The 18,977-nt window shown below is 38.4% G+C and overlaps 1 protein-coding gene across 10 annotated transcripts in view; it reads right to left on the minus strand.

Moving 5' to 3' along the window:
* The window catches only part of Ambra1 (autophagy and beclin 1 regulator 1), a 219,394-nt gene that overhangs the window by 86,638 nt on the left and 113,779 nt on the right, over positions 1–18,977 (minus strand). For all 10 annotated transcript variants that reach the window (XM_051184178.1, XM_051184185.1, XM_051184184.1 and 7 more), the window contains 2 exons: positions 15,419–15,499; positions 14,573–14,673 (listed from right to left, as the gene is read on the minus strand). In XM_051184178.1, coding sequence (XP_051040135.1) covers positions 14,573–14,673; positions 15,419–15,499 — 182 coding nt within the window. The remainder of the gene's footprint in view (positions 1–14,572; positions 14,674–15,418; positions 15,500–18,977) is intronic.

Raw genomic sequence — 18,977 nt, forward strand, 5'->3', positions numbered from 1 at the left:
GAAAGAATAAAATAATATAAAAATAATAAACCATGTAAAGATGGAAAATACACAGGGTGTCTAGATCCTGTATGGCATTATGTTGACTTTGAATTTTTCAAATGCTAATGTACAAAAAACAACAGCTGCTGAGAGACAATGAATTGTGGAAACTGCTAAATTAAGTCAACCCATATATTTTAAGAATGTCTTCACTTCAGAATTGAAGTCAAAACATATGTTGTGTTAGGGGAGAGGTTATGCCTTTGCTTCCAAAGGAAACAAAAAGTTATGATTCCCTTCAAAGTTAATAGAGATCACATTTAATTTCCATTACAGTTTGGTTATACAGTCCAAATAGACTTATAAAGTTGACAGATGCCTTTTACCTGCTCAAACATAGAAAAAAACCATCTTTAGCTGACTTATGCATACCACAATTCTATACTCATGTTAATTCAGAGATATATAGAGATATAGATATATATAAATAAAGTTTATGTTTTCAGAAAAAAGGGACCAGACACCAATGAAGACAAGTAGCTCAGCTGATCCACTAAATTCTGCATCCACAGCTTCAAAGCTGCTAGCTGAGATGGTCCAGCATCACAGATTATCCAGTCAAGATTTCAGACAAGCTTTGTACTTTTCCATTATACAGAAACTCAACAAAAAAATAATACACTAGCTAGGCATTAGTGGCACACACCTTTAATCCCAGCACTTTGGAGGCAGAGGCAGGTGGATCTCTGTGAGTTCAAGGCCACCCTGGTCTACAGAGCTAGTTCTAGGACAGGCTCCAAAGCAATACAGAGAAAGCCTACCTCAAAAAAGCAAAACAAACAAACAAACAAACAAACAACAACAAAAAACCAAACCAAACCAACAACAAAAACTAGCTCTCCCAGGACTTGACCATTATCCCAATTTTCTCAATAGTCCCCTAAAGATGCTAGCGCCCCCAGACAGGAAGCAGTCTAGAGAACATAATGCCCACATTCCCAAGAGGTGAAGAGACAAGTTTGTGTGGAGGAGGAATTGGAAGAAAGTAAAGGGGATAGAGAAGATCAAAATGTATTGTATAAAAATTCCAAATAAAATATATTACATAAAATTTTCCAAGATTAAAAATCTACTTTTTAAAAAGAAGAATGTTTTTACAGACTGGAGGATGTAGTTATAAGATATAACTAGGTAGCTCTGGAGTGACAAAAGACAACCAAAATACATTAATCAGCCACCTACAGGTATTTCCTTCCACATTAATGTTTGTTACAAAATATCCATGCTGGCTGTTCAGTTGAGGCACAGGTAACAGGGATTGAGGAGAAGAGCTGACCTTGTGGATCAGCAAGTATTAAAGGAAATCAACACTCACAGGTTGTGTCCACTTCAGTATGGAGAGTGAGAAGTGCTGTCTGCCAGTTCCCATGGCATTTCCAGCCAGCTTGAAATAAAAATAGGCTTTTGGGGGAACATGAAAAGGGAAAAATGTAACTTGACCCTGAGTTAAAAAAAAAAAAAAAAAAAAAAAAAAAGATTTATTTATTTTTTATGTATATAGTGTTCTGCCTGCATGTATTCCTACAGGCCAGAAGAGGGCCCTGTATCTCGTTACAGATGGTTGTGAACCACCATGTGGTTGCTGGGAATTGAACTCAGAATCTCTGGAAAAGTAGCCAGTGCTCTTAAGCTCTGAGCCATCTCTCTAGCCCCTTTAAAAAGAAGTAGTAGGGGGCTGGTGAGAGCGCTCATCAGGTAAAGGCACCCGATATTCAAGCCAGATGACCCGAGTTTGATTCCCAGAACCAACGGGAAGGCAGAAGGAGAGAACCTGTTCTTGAACCTCCACACATGCATCTAACAACAAATCATTTTTAAAAGAAGTGGTGGGTAGTCTACACAGATTGTTTACCTCCCTGCATGTGTACTCCTCACTTGGGTAAAAGCTGATAGAAAAATAAGAGAGGAAAGAGAGCTGTTCTAAGCCCTTCCTGGGTTTATGATGGATTTCTGCTTCCAGAGAAAGTTTAAAGATTAAGAAAAGAAAATAAAGAAATGAGGTAGCTGGGAGGTAGCAGCACATGCCTTTAGTCCCAGTACTCGGGAGCAGAGGCAGGTGGATCTCTGTGAGTTTGAAGCCAGCCTGGTCTACAGAGGGAGTTCCAAAGCTACACAGAGAACCCTGTCTCAAAAAAACATAAACAAAAAAGGAAATATGGGCTTTGACCTCATAAATGAGTTTTACCTTCTTTACATCTGAGCAGATTTCTAGGTCAATGGATTATTTGTTCTAGGGGATGCAAACATGCTAAAGCACATACAAATCGTATCATAAATAGAGAAGTAAAGAACTCTGGAAGGTCATTTCAGGTTATAGGACATCCTCAGAAAACACAATCAAGAGTACTAATTCTAAGAAATACATGTCTTAGGATTTCTATTGCTGTAATAAAACACCAAGCATTTTCCTCTCAGGCAGGAAAGGGTTTATTCTGTTTATACTTCCACACCACCAAAGGAAGTCGGGGCAGAAACCTGGAGGCAGGAACTGTTTCAGAAGCAATAGAAGAACACTGCTTACTGAATTGCTTACCATGGTTTGCTCAGACTGCTTTTAAGAGTACCCAGGACTACCAGCCCAGGGATGACAACACCCACAAAGATCTGTTTCCTCCCACAGCAATCACTAATTAAGAAAATGCCCTGCAGGCTTGCCCACTGACCAATCTGGTAGTGGCTTTTTCTCAATTGAGGTTCCCACTTCCCAAACGACTCTAGTTTTTTTTCAAACTGATATAAAACTAGCCAGCAAAGATCACAATCCCCAGACTTAAGCCTTTATTTAGATCATGCTAGGCCTATGGAAGTTCCAGAGAACTCAAAATACAAGTCACCAGTGGGGTTCTCATCCAAACATGATGAAGTTAACACTTTTTTTTTAAAACGAAGAAATATGATAAGTAGAAAGAAAGATGAAAAGTTGGAAGAAAGGTTGGTAATGGTTACTTTTCTGTTGCTGTAGTAAAAACACCTAACCAGAAGCAACTCGTACAAGCATTTATTTTGGCTTATGGTTTCAGAGGGAGAATCCAGAATGGTGGGAAGATATGACAACAAGCAACAAGCATGCTGTCTGGAGCAAGAAGCCAAGAGATCACATCTTCAAACACAAAGGAGGGGAGGGGAGAGGAAGGAAGGGACTGGGAGGAGGAGAGACAGAGACAGACTGGAAGTAGGGCATGGCTATAAACTTTCATAGTTCATCTTCAGTGACATATTTCCTCCAGCAAGACCACACTTCCAGTACCTTCCCAAACAATGCCACTAACTGGAGACTAAGTAAGAGTTCAAATGCTTGAGTCTATGAAGGACATTACTCATTCAAGCCATACAGGGTCATAAGGTCAATTCTCCTGGGAATGAAATACTAACACACTTGACAGGAACCTGTTGTTTCAGCGTAACAACATGAACTACTGTTTTATACCGCAGGAAAGCTGTATGGTTCTCTGAGTTTACAGCCGACCTTCGGTTTCTGTTTCTACTATTCTTGCAGCTATTCATAATGGTCTTACACAGCAAATTGTATGTTTACATGGACAGAGCACCTTGTACCACACAAATACTATCACACAGTTTACTGTCCTTTCTAACAAAACTGGGTGGCGGCATACACCTTTAATCCCAGCACTCAGGAGGCAGAGGCAAGCAGATCTCTGTGAGTTGGAGGCCAGCCTGGTCTACAGATCAAGTTCCAGGACAGTCAGAGCTACACAGAAAAACTTCAAAAAGTAAAGTAAAACAAACAAACAAACAACAAAAACATACAAATCCCCAAGCTCTAAAATCAGAGTGTCTGATTTAATGTATCTGGGGTATATCTAAGAAATTTGTATTTTTTTTAAGTTCGTAGGTAACGTTGATGTTAACTGTGGATCCTATGTTGTCCTACATAGTTGCAAATAATTAGACTTTTGAACAGATTATTTACTTGATTAGCACAGAAAAATGGCTTCAAGTGAGAACTGTATGACTTCTTTACTTGGGTAATATAGCTACAGATAACAGTGGACACAATGAACTTTCAAGCCCTCCATTTAACCACACATTGGTATTCTAGAGTAATCCCAGACTCAAGGTTGAGGTAGGATGATTATAAATTCAAGTAAATTCTATGTTACTTAGTGGGTTTGAGGGTACCCTGAGCTAATATTCCCTGGTTCAACTTCCAGGGGTTGGGGTGGGGGAATCAGTAAGAACAAAACAGTAGTAAAGAAGACACTAATTATACAGGGTATAAATTTTATAATGAAACTGGAAAGTAGACCAAGCATGGTGACATACACCTGTATTCTAAGTACTCTGAAAGCAGAAACAGGAACACTAGGGTGAGTCTGAGGCCCACTGAGCTACATTGTGAGCAAGATCCATCTCAAGAAACCACCAACTGCCTAACCAGACAAACAAATAACAAAGCTACAACAAAAACCCTCACATAGTAAACATAAATAATATCAACTGAACGCTATTGTGAGTCACACCGTATTATTCTATGTACTTCACACATAAGAATTTATTATTCCCTATTTGAAATTCTGAACCTAAAACTATTCTCAATTTCAGACATTCCTCCCTTGATTATGGATTATTGGGACCCAACTGAAATGCAAAACTTATGTTTCATGTACACATGGTCTAAAGGCAATTTATACAATATTTTAAATAATTTTACACATGAAACAAGGTAGTGCTGTGTGGAACTTCCCCTGCACCGAGACTTTCATGTTAGGAATGCTTGGCTAGTTAATTCATTTAACCCTGAATCGTATATGCTACACACTATTCTTCAATTCATTACACAGGTAGGAAACCTGGGTCCCAAAATTAAACAAATTATCTAAGATTAAATTGCTAGAAAGAGCAGAATGAATATTTAAATGTAAAGTCATGTCCTATAGCCTGCCTGTGAACAGATTTACTCAGCAAATGGCAGCTATCCTTTCATGAGGCCCCACTGGAACAATGAATGAGGACACAATCCATGTTTTTTTTTTTTTTAAATTATACTAAAAGTCATACAGTAACTTTTTAGTAGCAGGATCCAAAACAAACAAACAAACAAAACCAATACCTTAAAAACAACACAGAAAACAAAAATCAGGTCACTCCCTGGCTAGACTATAAACTCCCTGGGGGCATTTAATTCTCTTTAATACTCTAAGTGCCTTGGCCACAACTAACAATAAGCATTTTATAAAGTGCTGTGTATTTCAAAGTACAAAAAAGACTCAGGGGTAAAGTAGCACTGGGAAAGAAAGAGAAAAACTCTGAAGAAACAAGTCAGAAATATTAAAGGGATAGCAAAGTTTATTGACAAGGCCAATATTTTACTCTAGAAAAGCCTGAAAGTATACAGGGAATGCAGCATAAAAACTCAAAGGCAGGTTCTTCTCAATAAGCACACCTCTCACTGGTGTCCTAAGAAGGTGTGAGAGAGAGAGAGAGAGAGAGAGAGAGAGAGAGAGAGAGAGAGAGAGAGAGAGAGAGAGAGAGAGAGAGAGACAGAGAAAACTAACTGCAATAATGGCTATGCATACCAAAATAAGCAAAAAGCTTTACCTGGTGCTGGCCAACAGCTGGGACTGTGTTCTCAAGGAGTGCTACATTTACTATTTCCTAGGCAACCAAGCCAGCCCTTTATCATCCTCACTTTCATTGCTAGAGCAGAAGGAAAGGTAATTGGGTTAATTATTAAAGCAGCACTAGTTAGTACCACCAGCACTAATTGTCCATTTATCTGGGGTTATAAACAGTCACCTTAATTGATGTTGAGTTGGAATATGCTACTCACTTTACTTGCCTGGCTACAGGTCCCAGAGGGGTATAGAGTAGAGAGAAAAAGAATACAAAATCAGTACTTATTTCTATTTGTACTTAATACCAAGATGACCCAACTATATTTACTATCACTCATCTTTCCCAGACTTGCTAATTCAAGTGCATAGCTGGTACACAATGAATGACAAAGCAATTTGTTGTACTAGACAATCATGCCGCTATCAGGTTGTCATAATTAGGATAATTCCTAAAAGATCAGAAAGTCCAAGGCCCCAGATGTCCACTGAGATTGACCAAAATAGGCTACAAAGACCCAGATAGGAACTCCCTAATGTACCAAGCAAGTGGAAGACATGTACAGAGAGAGCACTGGTATTTTATAGGAAGAATGCCAGCATTGGTAATACAATATCCATAATTCCAGCACTTGGGCAAGCTGAAGCAGGATTGCAAGTGTAAGGCCTGGCTGGGCTCCAAAGTAAGACCCTATCTTAAAGAACAAAAAATAACCAAATGAAAAATAGCGTGTGGAAGTGGGCTAGAAAAAAGTTAATGAGGAGAAACAAATTATTGTAAACAAAGAGATAGCTCTGTCTTCCTCAAACTAGTCAACAAACAGAAGGATGCTTGGAACATAAGAGTACAAAAAGCACTTAAATAGTTGTGTTTGTAGTATCTCTGGATTTAACATAAATGCCAATGAAGAAACAAGAGAGCTATCTTCAAACAGTCAAAAGACACTAAACAATCACTTAATAAAGGGGAATCTGATATATGGTAAAAATATTTAATTCTAGTAAACTATTTCTATACATAAATCTATTTCTCTTTACTATCTAGTATTCCTGTAGTCCCAATTCATGCAAACCAATGCTGGCTTTGGAGTTGGATTTGGCTTTCCTTCTCTAAATTCAAGCATGTTGTTAAGATTAAATTCACGATTTCTGCCTTAAATCAAGAAGCCAATTGGTGTAAGGCAGAAGAAAACAAAATCTGGGGACTCATTTCTTATACACAATTTTCTCTCTGAAATCCTAATTTTCTCATATACATTTTAGTGCTTATTGTTGCCTTTCCCTAATGCATACCTTAAAACTTGAAAATTTTTACTTTAATATTGATGTTTAAGTTTTCCACAAGAAATAATAACAATTCCTAACAGCAATCTTTGAACTCTCCGGAAAGAAGATGGGGCCCCATATCATCGTTTCCACTTGACTCAACCTGATGCATCTGGACTACAAACATCACCCTAAAACCAATTTGAGAGTGTTTTGCTCGAGACAACTCATGACTAGCTAGCTAAAATGGTGCACCTTCTTATTACACCCTGGCCAGAGTTTCAAATAGAACTATAGTCAAGCATTTTCTGCCACACAGTGACTAGGAACATATGTCACAGCCAGTTCTGTTGAGAAACCTAATTGCTAAAAATTTTCTTCCTACAGGATCCCATGGAGCAATCATCGCCCCATTTCAGCAGAAAGTAATCTCAAGATAATGACGTCCCCTTTCCCTACTCTTGGAATTTGGGAGTAACATCTTCTTTGGGTTGGTTTTAGTTACTTAGGGTTGGGTATGGAAAGTGATGCTTAGACTTAGACAGGAATAGGGTATGGTTGGGAAAGATATGGTTTAGATGGGATATAGGTAGATTAGTCTATTTTCTTGTGAATTATTGAGTAAGAGTGAGATAATAGTATTTTACAGCTTACATTGTTATATATTCTTATTTGTGGTAAGCTATGTAAAATTAAGTTTATATTTTGTTATATTGTGTGAAATCTTTCCACTTATGATGTTTTATGCACATTATTCTTACCATATTCTATGTATGTATACTTTTACTTATGTTCAAGACATTTCATATATTGACACAATTTATGCACATTTATTCTTGTCATATTCTATGTATGTATACTTCTCTTGTATTCACGACATTGTGTATATTGATACAATTCTACCTCTTGTCTTGACATTTCTACTCTACCTCTACTTTAGGGATTTATATGTATGTATATGTACATAGTTATATTGTTTAGGTATTTGTTCCTGCTTTACTCAGGGAAGTCTCAATCAGTTTTTTAGCTAAGTTCCTTAGTATTACAGATTATTTTCACTTGTGTTTCCTTTATTTATGAGATTAGTCAGACATAGATGCTTAATCTTCAATCACTTCATAGACATGCAGAACATGGCATTTAAATGTTTTAATATTAGTACTCCATTGACATGAGACACTGTTGCTCCTGACAGCACCATACACTTTCCCGAAAATTTGTTGGACACTGTTATTGCTCCTGCTGGAGTCCATTCTCGCCTCAGCTAATGGCCTCTTGGGAAAAAACAGCCTCCACCTTGACCACTGATTTGGACATGCAGTCCTATGTGCTTGCAGGAGACAAATATAGAAGACTGCTGGACCTTGCCAAGTCAGGGTAAGACAGCCATTCTACCTCCCTGCTGTTGTTGTGGTCTGTCAAGTTCTCTTGGCCTTAGCCAAAACTGTTGTGTACCAATGTTGCTGTGAGACCTTGGGTGACTATCCAGGTAGCTTGCTGTTTTTGTCCTCGCTGCACCTTTTGGAAGTTGCCCATCTGCACTTCCTGTTTACCCTAGTATCGTTATTTTCCTTCTCAGGTCTTGATGAGGTTGAAGATTAAACTATCACAACTATTATTCTCTCTTCCTAGTTAGATATATTAGGTACTAGACTTAAGTTTTCCAGCTTAGGACAACTCTATTGTAAACTCCGTTATGCCTTCACCCTAGGACTAGATATGTAGGTCGTTTTGTTCTCTATTTTCCTTTCCTTAGAGCACCCTTGTTATTCAGTGTTTTGTATATAGCTTTGTATCACACCTAAATCTTTTCTTTAGACTAAAAGGGGAATTGTAGTGGGATATTCACTTTGTCTCCTTCTGTGGCACTGACCACACCTATTTGGGGGTGGAGCCAGGGGCGAAAGTGACCTGTGGAAGGAGGTCTGAGGAGGAGCTAGGGAACACTCTCTTGCTGGTGGGATGCAGAGAGGAGAGCATCCGGTGGAACTTGCTGGTGTTCATCTGTCTAGGTTGTAAGTTATTTCTCCCTGAATTAACATTTATTCGGCCTATTTGTTTATCCTGATCCTTATTTAACCGCAATAGAGCTATGATGGACAATGTCTACCTCCTTTACCAGATTCAAATCTGTATAAACACAAAGTATATTCTAGTAAAATATTCTTTGAAAATTAGTAAAGGCATGGTAGATAATATTCGTGTAATACAAAGTCAATATAGGAGAAATTAGATCAAAAGCAAACAAACACTAAAGACACAGAAAAGAAACACCAAAAAGGCAAACAAATATCCACAATAATAACTTTAAATGTGAGTTAACTAAATAATTCAAAGACAAGAGACTGTCTGACTCAAGGCAAAACAAGATGTGGGGCCAGTAAGAAGACTCAGCAAGTAAATACACTCACCATGTGAACTGGACAATCCAAGTTTGATCCCCAGAAACCATGGTAAATGGAAAGAAACAGATCCTAAAGTTGTCCTTTGACATAGGGAGTATAATAGTTGTATTAAACAGTGCATAGCACATGCATGTCCACACTCACATTCACATATCATTTACATACACACAAATAACAAATACATTTTTAAAAATGAAGGTGTAACCATATTCCTTTTGGTTTAAAAAAAAAGTGTAAATAAAAGACAGTCATTGTGGCTTACTCATGGGAGGCTGAGGCAAGAGACTCACTGTGGGCTCAAGGGTAACTTAGGTTAAAGAGTGTGTTCTAGACAGCCTGAACTACACAGTGAAACTATGCCAAACAAACACACACACACACACACACACACACACACACACACACACAAACTAAGTTGAAAGTGAAGGATGGAAAAAGGTATATCATATAATCAGAAACCATAGAACAGTTAGACTAGCTACACTAATATGAAAGTAGAGACATTTTATAGTATGAGAGTTAATTTTAATTCATCATGAAGATGTAAAAATTATGAACATATATTCTTGTAATGACAATATCAAAAACTAATAAAAAAAAAAAGTAACCAGGGAGAAAAAACACAATTCAGCAATAATTGTTTCAATATATTGACAATGGACAGATCAAGACAAAAAAAAAAAAAAAAACCAACAATGTTTCTCAAAACCTCAACAGTATTAACCAAGCATCCAGACTTCACCTAACAGAATACACATTTTGATTAAGCACATTTGCTGTGTTAGCCCATGTGCTAAAAAAAAAAAAAAAAAAAAAAAAAAGAGTTACAATAAACTTAAAGTAACTGAAATCATAGTTCTTAGGCCACACCAAAATTAAATACAAGATTAAAAAAAGGAAAATAGAGACAGTCAATTATGTGGAAAAAGAAAAATGCACCCCTAAACAACTAATAAGTGGGTCTCAACCTTCCTAATGCTGCAATCCTTTAATACTGTTCCTCATGCTATGGGACCCCCTAAGCATAAAATTATTTTTATGCTTATAACTGTAATTTTGCTACTATTATGAATCATAATGTAAGTATGTGTTTTCTGATGGTCTTAGGTGACCCCTGTGAAAAGGTCCGTCTACAACTGGCCCCCCAAAGGGGTCATGACCCACGGGTTGAGGACCAATGGACTAAAGTGCCAAAGGAGAAACAAAGATGACTGGGCACAAGGCCATCTCTAATCAAGTACATCTGGCTAGATTCCAATGACCTGTGGATAAGAGCAAGAAAAACCTGACACTTCCCATTGATTTTAATCAAAATAGTAAATTAAGTACATCAGGCTCACATCTGCCAGGAACAGATGCTCATTAGGATGAAAGTCAAGAGGATTATGCAGGGCAGATAACATACCCTACATTACTCAGGCCCTATCCTCAGAAGATTTTTGCTCTTCAAGTAATTAACTTGTACTACGCCAGGACTTCTCATTTCACTTCTCTGAGGCCTCTAACATGTCAAAAACTATTATAAGCTTAAGAAACTTTTGGGAGATACTCCCTATTTGAACTTAAGCAAAAAGAAGATAGAAGAGAGTTAGGCAGACCAGTTTAAATCTCCCATCTGCCTCTCCACAGTACAATGCTAGGGAAATGATATACTTCTTCACTTTTCTTCCCTGCTGGGTAGAAATGTTAACACTAACACCTACTTCACAGGGTTGCAACAATGATTTACAGAGACTGTGTAAAGGAAAGTACTAGGGATTACACCTAGTCTACTGAGGCAGTGGGTAGCTTCATTTCAGCCCTTGTCTGCTACAAAGTCAGCTAGGAGAGCTTTCTAGACTGCTACATGTGCCCTACTCCCAATATATATATTAAAGATGCAATAGAACTTAAGGGTACGTATGTGTCCAGAATCTGTGCTGCCTTGGGTAAACAGGTGATTGGAAACCAGTAGGAACCTACAGAATTTTGGAGACTGCACCAAAATAAAAGAGAAGAGATAAAGATTAACAAACTACTAGCACTCTGGTGCAATGGATTCATTTGTTCCAGACTCTAGTGGAAGAATGCAGATTGAAAAGATCTTAATTTTCCACAAATCTACTTTTCTGATATTTCTGAAAAGATTTACAGAGAGCCCACTGGAGATCATTTGCTACCATAGTACTGGTCACAACTCCTAAAACTGCAGTTGTGTGCTCACTCTGTCCTTCTACATCTGCCAAATTTTTTTGCAAAAGCTTTACTTATGTTTGGAACAAAGAACTGAGCAGCACTTTAAGGTATGATCTAATACCAAGACTTCAAAATGCAGGAGGGCAGGGATTCAGTCTGTTTTGTTCATCCTGAGAGTCTAGCACACTGCCTGGACTGGAACAATTGCAGAACAAGTATTTGCCTAGTTCTGCAACCATCACAGTCTTCTTTCAATCATATAAAGAGAAAGTACCTTTCCAGGAAAATTGGGAATGTTTACTGTTAAAAAACCAATCAATTTCTCCCGTACTCTGAAAGCCATTATTATAGCACCTCAAATACATGGTCACAAGTTTTATAAAAAGCAAAACGTCTATATCTAGGAGAACAAGGCAGCTCAGAGAAAAAGCTATCATTATGTAGTAAGATTTCCCTCAGCAAGCACCACTCAGACATAAAGGGTCATGCCTAGGAACCACTATTTAAAACAGAAAAAGTGAGTAAGAAAAAACTCCGAAGGTCAGTGAAAGATTTCTGGGAGCCCTTTTTGTCTTCTGTGTTAAAGTCTTGGAAAAGGAATTCTGTGTTGATGCTTTGGCTTTTTTTAAGTAACCATGAGGCAGCAGACTAGGAAAGTTGCTTACAGTTTAAGTCCACTGTCTGGGTTCAGTCCTGTCTCTTCTACTCTCTAGCTTTATGGCTAAGGCCTGTCCAGAGTCACCAGTGTTCCCTCCATCATTCATTATATAATTCCAATTGTCTCAGAACTACTGCAGGATTGAGTTCTTAAATGCTTCCTAGTACATAGTAAGTAAGTAATACACACTCGAGTTTTTGTTGCTGTTACTATTAGTGCTGCAATTTTCTAAAGGAAAGATAAAGAAAAATGACATAGCTGTTAACAGAATATGGAGGGACATCCAAGTATCTACACATGATGACAGCTGCACAGGAAGTCACAATAAGATGCTAATATTGCTACTGAGAAAATGAATATTAATGATGAATAGAAACAATTGCTAACTCAGGCATGAGGTTCAAGAGTCTAGATTTCCTTCTCTTAGTGGTATTTACAATCATTTGATAAATTTTCTCAGTAGGTGTGTCATACCTATATATAACCTATAAAATGCTAGAACATGCCAACTATTGTCAAAGGCATCTGTAAGGACAACCAAGCCTGTAGCTGTCAGGACACTGGTCAAAAAGTAGGGAATGAAAAGTAAAGGTGAAAAATTACTAGAGCAAAGGAAGAAAAAAAGTAAACTATACAGTTATTAAAAAAAGAAAGAAAGAAAGAAAAAGGAAGAAAGAAAGAAAGAAAAACTTTAATGCCAAGGAAACAGATTTTACTGGCAGCATAAGAGCATGATGTGCCATGTGGAGTAGTAGAGGCAGATGTCTGGAACAAAGAAGGAAGCAGAGGAGCTCTTTGGTGTCATTGCCTTCAGTTAAGCCACATAGCTGTGTCAGGCAAGGAAAGGTACAAATTCACTCTCTTTAACATCTAGGCCCAGAGTCCTCTTCTGACAGCTATCTGGAGACAGGGCCTATGAAGTTCTAGTGTCTGACAGAGAGACTCTGAGGACTGTGGGATTCTAAACTTTGATGTTAAGTCAAGGGTATTACTTTGGGGAGGACCAGATTCCATGGCCTGCCAGTCGCCACAACAGTATCATTAAAAAATTTTAAAACAAAGCTGACCTTAGTGGCTCAGGCCTTTAATCCCAGTCTCGGGAGGCTGAGGCAAGCAGATTCCTGAGTTCAAGGCAAGCCTGGTCTCTATGGGAAGTTCTAAGCCAGCCATGGGTACACAGTGAAACCTTGTCTTAAAACAAAATTCCCTAAAATGTTGGGGTTTGGGGGTGTACACTTTTACACCTTCGATCTCAGCACTTGGGGGGCAGAGGCCAGTCTGGTCTATATAGCCAAATTCCAGGTCTGGGGTACATTGTGAGACTATGTTGCTCCCACCCCCCAAAAAAAGAGAGACCCTAAAACAAAGCTAACAGCATGTGACATTCTCATAGCCCTGCAATGCCTTCTTCACACCAGTTGCCTTTCTACCTTTAGCCATCACACATGACCCAGATTTTCAAAAAAACACAACACCACTTGAAATTTTCTAATCAAAGACCCTTTTAAGATATGCCTAATACAAATGAAATTTTATACATTTTCAGACATAATTTTATAAGTTGGCAGTGCAAGTGATGGGAAGGGGACAAAGAATGTAATGAGAAAACAACCTTCACCACAAAAAATGGATTTCTGTTTTGTTCCCTTTTTCAGAGACTGTCCACAAGTAGGTACATACATGTCTCAGAACCTGGTAACATGCTTCAGAAACCCAAAGCATGGGTCACTTAAGGAATTCACTCATCAAAAACCTCCGCAGTGGCATTTGTCCAGCTTATTTTCTACCACGTAGAGTTCTGAGCTGCCTCCATAAGACTCTCCCCTACTCCTTCCTCATAAGATTCCAGGCACTGGAATCTTCATGTGCTGGCAGAAGCAAAGGGGTAAGAGGTGCACATTAAACTCTTAATTAAAAAAAAATCATAGGATCTAGCTCATGAGTATCTCACCAACTGAACCATGAACAGGATACCTTTATCATTTGATTAAAGCAATCAGGATTTAGTTACCTATATTAAGATACAAATAGTTTTAAATTTTTTCCTTCCTGCCGGTAGTGGGGAGTAGTGTGTTATCCCAACACTTGGAAGGCAGAGGCAGGAAGATCTCAGTGAGTTGGAGGGCAGCCTGATCAAAAACTGAGTTCTAGGACAGCCGGAACTATTACACAGAGAAACCCTATCTCAAAAAACAAAACAAACAACAACAAAAATTCCTTCCTTTTGTTTTTCTTTCTTTCTTTGCAAAAAGGGCTGAAGGAAGTAAAACTAGGCAAAAGAAACACTTTCTCATTCCTACTGATTCTTGCCTAGAAGTAAGAAACTGCACAGAGGACCAAACAAACATTCAGATACATGCTAAGGGACTACCATATCAATACAGGGGAAAGGGGAAGAAGTTTTAGCTTCTTGCCTTTCACAATTTAAAAAATCCAAAGAACAGTTTCCTTACCTGCTAGGACCCTGTTAACAGAAGAGTGAGTAGCCAAGCCCGGCTGTCCACGTTCATGAAAAATCCCAGCATAAGGCAAGTACTCAGGCAGCAAAAAACGTCTGTAAGAAGGAATCACATGTGAAAAGCCAATTAAAGACTACCAAACAACAAAGAGATACCACAGGGTTGCAAAATCATTGGCTAAGTAAAGCTGGACATAACGATATACAACTATAATTCTAACACATGGGGGACCAAGGCAGGAAGATTAAAAATTCAAGACCACACTGAGCCTAGAACATAAAATGTAATGTAATATAGCCTAAAGGAAACACTAATGTAAAAAAATCACAGAAGCTCAAAAAGGTGGGGAAAAAAAAAAAAAAAAGGGGACTTATCCTTTTGTAAATTTGTAACTCCTTATAGTCCTTTTTCTAAAGTAAAGCTAGCCAGGTGTGATAGTATATGCCTTTAATCCTAGTACTCACAGGCAGAGGCCGAAAGATCTCTATGAGTTCCAGGCCAGCTAGAGCTACATAGTGAAACTCTACCTTTGAGGAATATGCTCTTGCAGACATATTTTAATGCACTGTGTCTAAATATCTCCCATGAAATTTTCAGAGGAACGACTAGAATACAGACTCAATAGGAAGTTATTCCATATATATATACATAACCCAAAAGCCAGAAATTAAACTAAATTCTAAAGGTATGAGTGGTGTGGTTCAGTGGCAGAGTGTTTCTCTAGCATGTGCTAAGGCCCTGAGTTCTAGTTCCAAAACTGCAAAACAAAATTAAACCAAACAAAAATGAAATCCTAGGCATTCATCAAGGATCCATCTATGCTTAGAATCCAGTTCTTACCTTGGGACAAAGCGTCCAAGTGAAGGTGCAGACATTCGGGCATTTCGGGGAGCTCGGTGCCTAGATCTGTCACCATTGTCCCTGAAGAAAACAGAGAAACTACACATAAGACAGTGACTGAAGCAGAACCACACACCTGTCAGACATAAGTGCCTGCAAACGAAACTCCTACACTCAAGTGAGGCATCCAAAGGCAGCAGCCATTTGTTGGCTAACTAATTCAGTACCCTTAAGCAAGCTCTGAACAGATTTTCTTGAGTCGTTGTGGTCTTTGAACCCTGCAGTACCTGAAAGTGAATTCAACTTTAGTCTTGGGATCTGGAAAGGCTATATAGGAATGTCCTTTTCTTTTCTTTAATTATTCACACAGGGTCACTTTATTTCTTGGTTATCCTGGAACTCACTATTCAGAAAAGGCTGATCTCAAACTTATAGAGATCCACCTGCTTCTGCCTCCAGACCATCTGGTCCAAGAATGTCTTTTTATTCATTGGATCCTGTTGGCAGATCGAGAGACTGAAGTTGGGGGGCTAGAGATATAGTTCAGTGGCACAGCCCTTAATATCACCAAAAGGGCAAGCAGGCAGAAAGACGGATAAGAAAAACTTAGTTCCTTCTTTGAAAAACTAAAAATTTGACAGTGACAAAAAATATCAAAAAAAAAAATGCACTTCTAAACCAAGACAAATGAGTTTCCCCCCACTAAAAAATGGTATTTATATTTCATTATAGATGATTGAAACAACAGTAATGAAATTAAGTACCTGCTAAGTTAATCCAAATGTTAATGTCATCCTACTTAAATCTCTGTAGCTATCCCATGAGGTATTATTAGTCTGATTTTACATAAGGAAACTAAGAATCAGACAGGCAAATCCACGGTCACAGGCTAGAAAAAGGCTGAGGATTCAAGAAAGAGCTGACTTAAAGCTTGGGCTCTTTCCACTGTGTTTCACTGCTTCCAAGGAAAGAAACTTCAGCAGCTTAAGTTTCCAACACATCAAAGAAACAATAAGTCAAAGGGCACTGACTAGTTAATTAGCTGCTTAGACAACTCCAGGAAATAAATGAACCTCTGAGAGCCTGATTTGGGAGATCTGAAGTCTCTCTTTGGATTACCTTCAGATCAATGAAATAATCTTAAAAATGGCCCTGGAACCAAAGTTAAAGGAACACTTTGGCTTTTAAATGGCCCACTGGGACCTGTACCAGCCAGAAACAAAAGCCTTTAAAGGCTTTATGTTAGGTAGAATGGGCTTCTGAGCAGTAAGTGTGATCAATATCAATGCTATTGGTAACTGATCCAGTATCAGTATTTGGGTTTTTCCCCCTAAAAAGAAAGATACACTGTTGTTTTCCTGAGGTATTGTATTTTGTTGACTTGAAACTCTGGAGATAAAAGGAAAGATAAGGAGAGAGACATAAGATCACATAGGTAGAAAAAAGGAAGGTAGAGGTAAAAAGTAATTTATAAGAGGGATGGATGGGGTTCTGGAAAAATGGCTCACTGGATATAAAGTTTGCCATGTAAGCATCAGAACAGGAGTTCTGATTCTCAGAACTCATATAAAAGCTGGGCTGCTGTGGGAGCAGACTGTAGTCTCTAAGGTGAGCTCTAAGGAAAGCTGGCTACCTAGTTAGGATAGCCAGGACTGGGGAGCTCTGGGTTCATTAAGAGACCCTGCCTTAACACATGAAGTGAAGGAGAAATCAAGCAAGACACTCCACATCAACTTCAAGACAAGTCCACACACATGTCCACCCCGCATACATGTCCACATGCATGACCACACAGGCACATCATATACATGTCCACATACATACACATACCACACACACACACACACACACACACACACACACATGCATGGATGGACATATACAAATACATTAGAAGTGGCTAACCAATAAAATGCAATTATTGCAGAGCTCTTCAATGCACACAAAGAAACTGAATATTTAACAAATAAGCTAGCTCTCAAACTAAATATATTGTTATTTTTCAAATATATGGTTTTGGCTGTGACCAGTTACAGAGTTAATTTAAAAGTACAATTAAAGTCATGATAGCTTTTCATTTATTGTGCATTTAACAGTAAATGTAACTAATTATCATTAAAGGAGTTAGAAAATATTTTAAAGTTAAAAAATTCCTATGAAAGGAAAACAGAGAGACCCCAGGCCTCAAGAAGACTGAAAACAAAGCTAGAAAGCAGCATTACGGGACAGATTCTGTCCCACAGCTCTGGACTGAGCTGCTCTTCTAGAAACCCCTGGTGGATCTGACAAATGCTTCTTCAAATCTACAGATCCATCCCCTTCTATTAACATGGAATACAATAAGGATTAGCAGGTAGGCAGGGCAGGGCACTACACAGTACTGGTAAAGTGTCTGGTGAGAAGACCCAGGATGACAAGTGAAAACAATGAGTGGGGAGAAGTTTGACTCCTACAATATATATTACAACCTTTTTTTTGTGTGTGTGTTTTAAAACCTAAAAACAGTATTTTTTTTTTTTTCCCCTGCCAGGTGATGGTGGCCCATGACTTTATTCCAAGTACTTGGGAGGCAGAGACAGGTGATCTCTGTGAGCTAGAGGCCAGCCTGGTCAACAGAATGAGTTCCAGGACAGTCAAGGCTACACAGAGAAACCCTGTCTTGAAGCTGGCCGCCCCCATCCTTAAAAAAAAAAAAAAAATCAAAACCAGTATTGTTTTGCATTTTAAATGAGAAGGGGCTAAAATAGTAACTTATTTTATAAGCACCAATATATACACACCCCAAATGAAGAAAAAGGGAGAGGGGCTAAAATGTCTAATGATTACTGAAACATGATATATATATATATAGGAAAATAAAAATAAGATCAAGTCAGGTATGGTGACATACATACAGTGATCCCAACACTCAGGAGACTGAAAGGTTTGCGACCAGCCTGGGCTGCACAGTGAAACCCAATCACTAAAGAGAAACAGAGAGACAGACAATAGGCATACTGGCTCAGATATAAGCAAACTCTCAAATGAATGGCACCATAAAAGACTAACATACAAGTTAGTAGAGATGTCTATGCTGGTCTTCATTTTAGCATCTTGACTAAGGATGGGTAAGGAGCTGAATAGCATCTCTGAACTCAAAGTGTTAAGACTCTAACAACAGAAAAACGGCAGGACAGGAACCAGAACAATTAGGGAAATATGAAACGTGGGAAACACACAAATGAGATGCTGTCTGAGAGAGAACCCAGCAAAATTCTCTAAGAGAAAACAGCATAACAGAAAGGCATCTCAAATATTTACTAACCAGGAAAAACCTTGAAAGGAAGAATGTGTCAAGGTAGCAATGATCAGAATGTCCAAAAGCCAAATTGGGTGACAAGAGGGGGAAAACTTTTTGGTACCACATACAAACATCACCTACAAAGGCACAGCTCCAAATAAGCTCAAAGTGGGAAGAATAACTGATTTTATTGATTATAAAGAAGGGGATCTGGAGATGACTGTAAGATGGCAAAACAAATTTCAGTGCATGGGAGATTTGGGAGAAAGAGATAATGGT

The sequence above is a fragment of the Phodopus roborovskii genome, unplaced genomic scaffold, assembly GCF_943737965.1.
Source record: "Phodopus roborovskii unplaced genomic scaffold, PHOROB, whole genome shotgun sequence".
Classification (NCBI taxonomy): domain Eukaryota; kingdom Metazoa; phylum Chordata; class Mammalia; order Rodentia; family Cricetidae; genus Phodopus; species Phodopus roborovskii.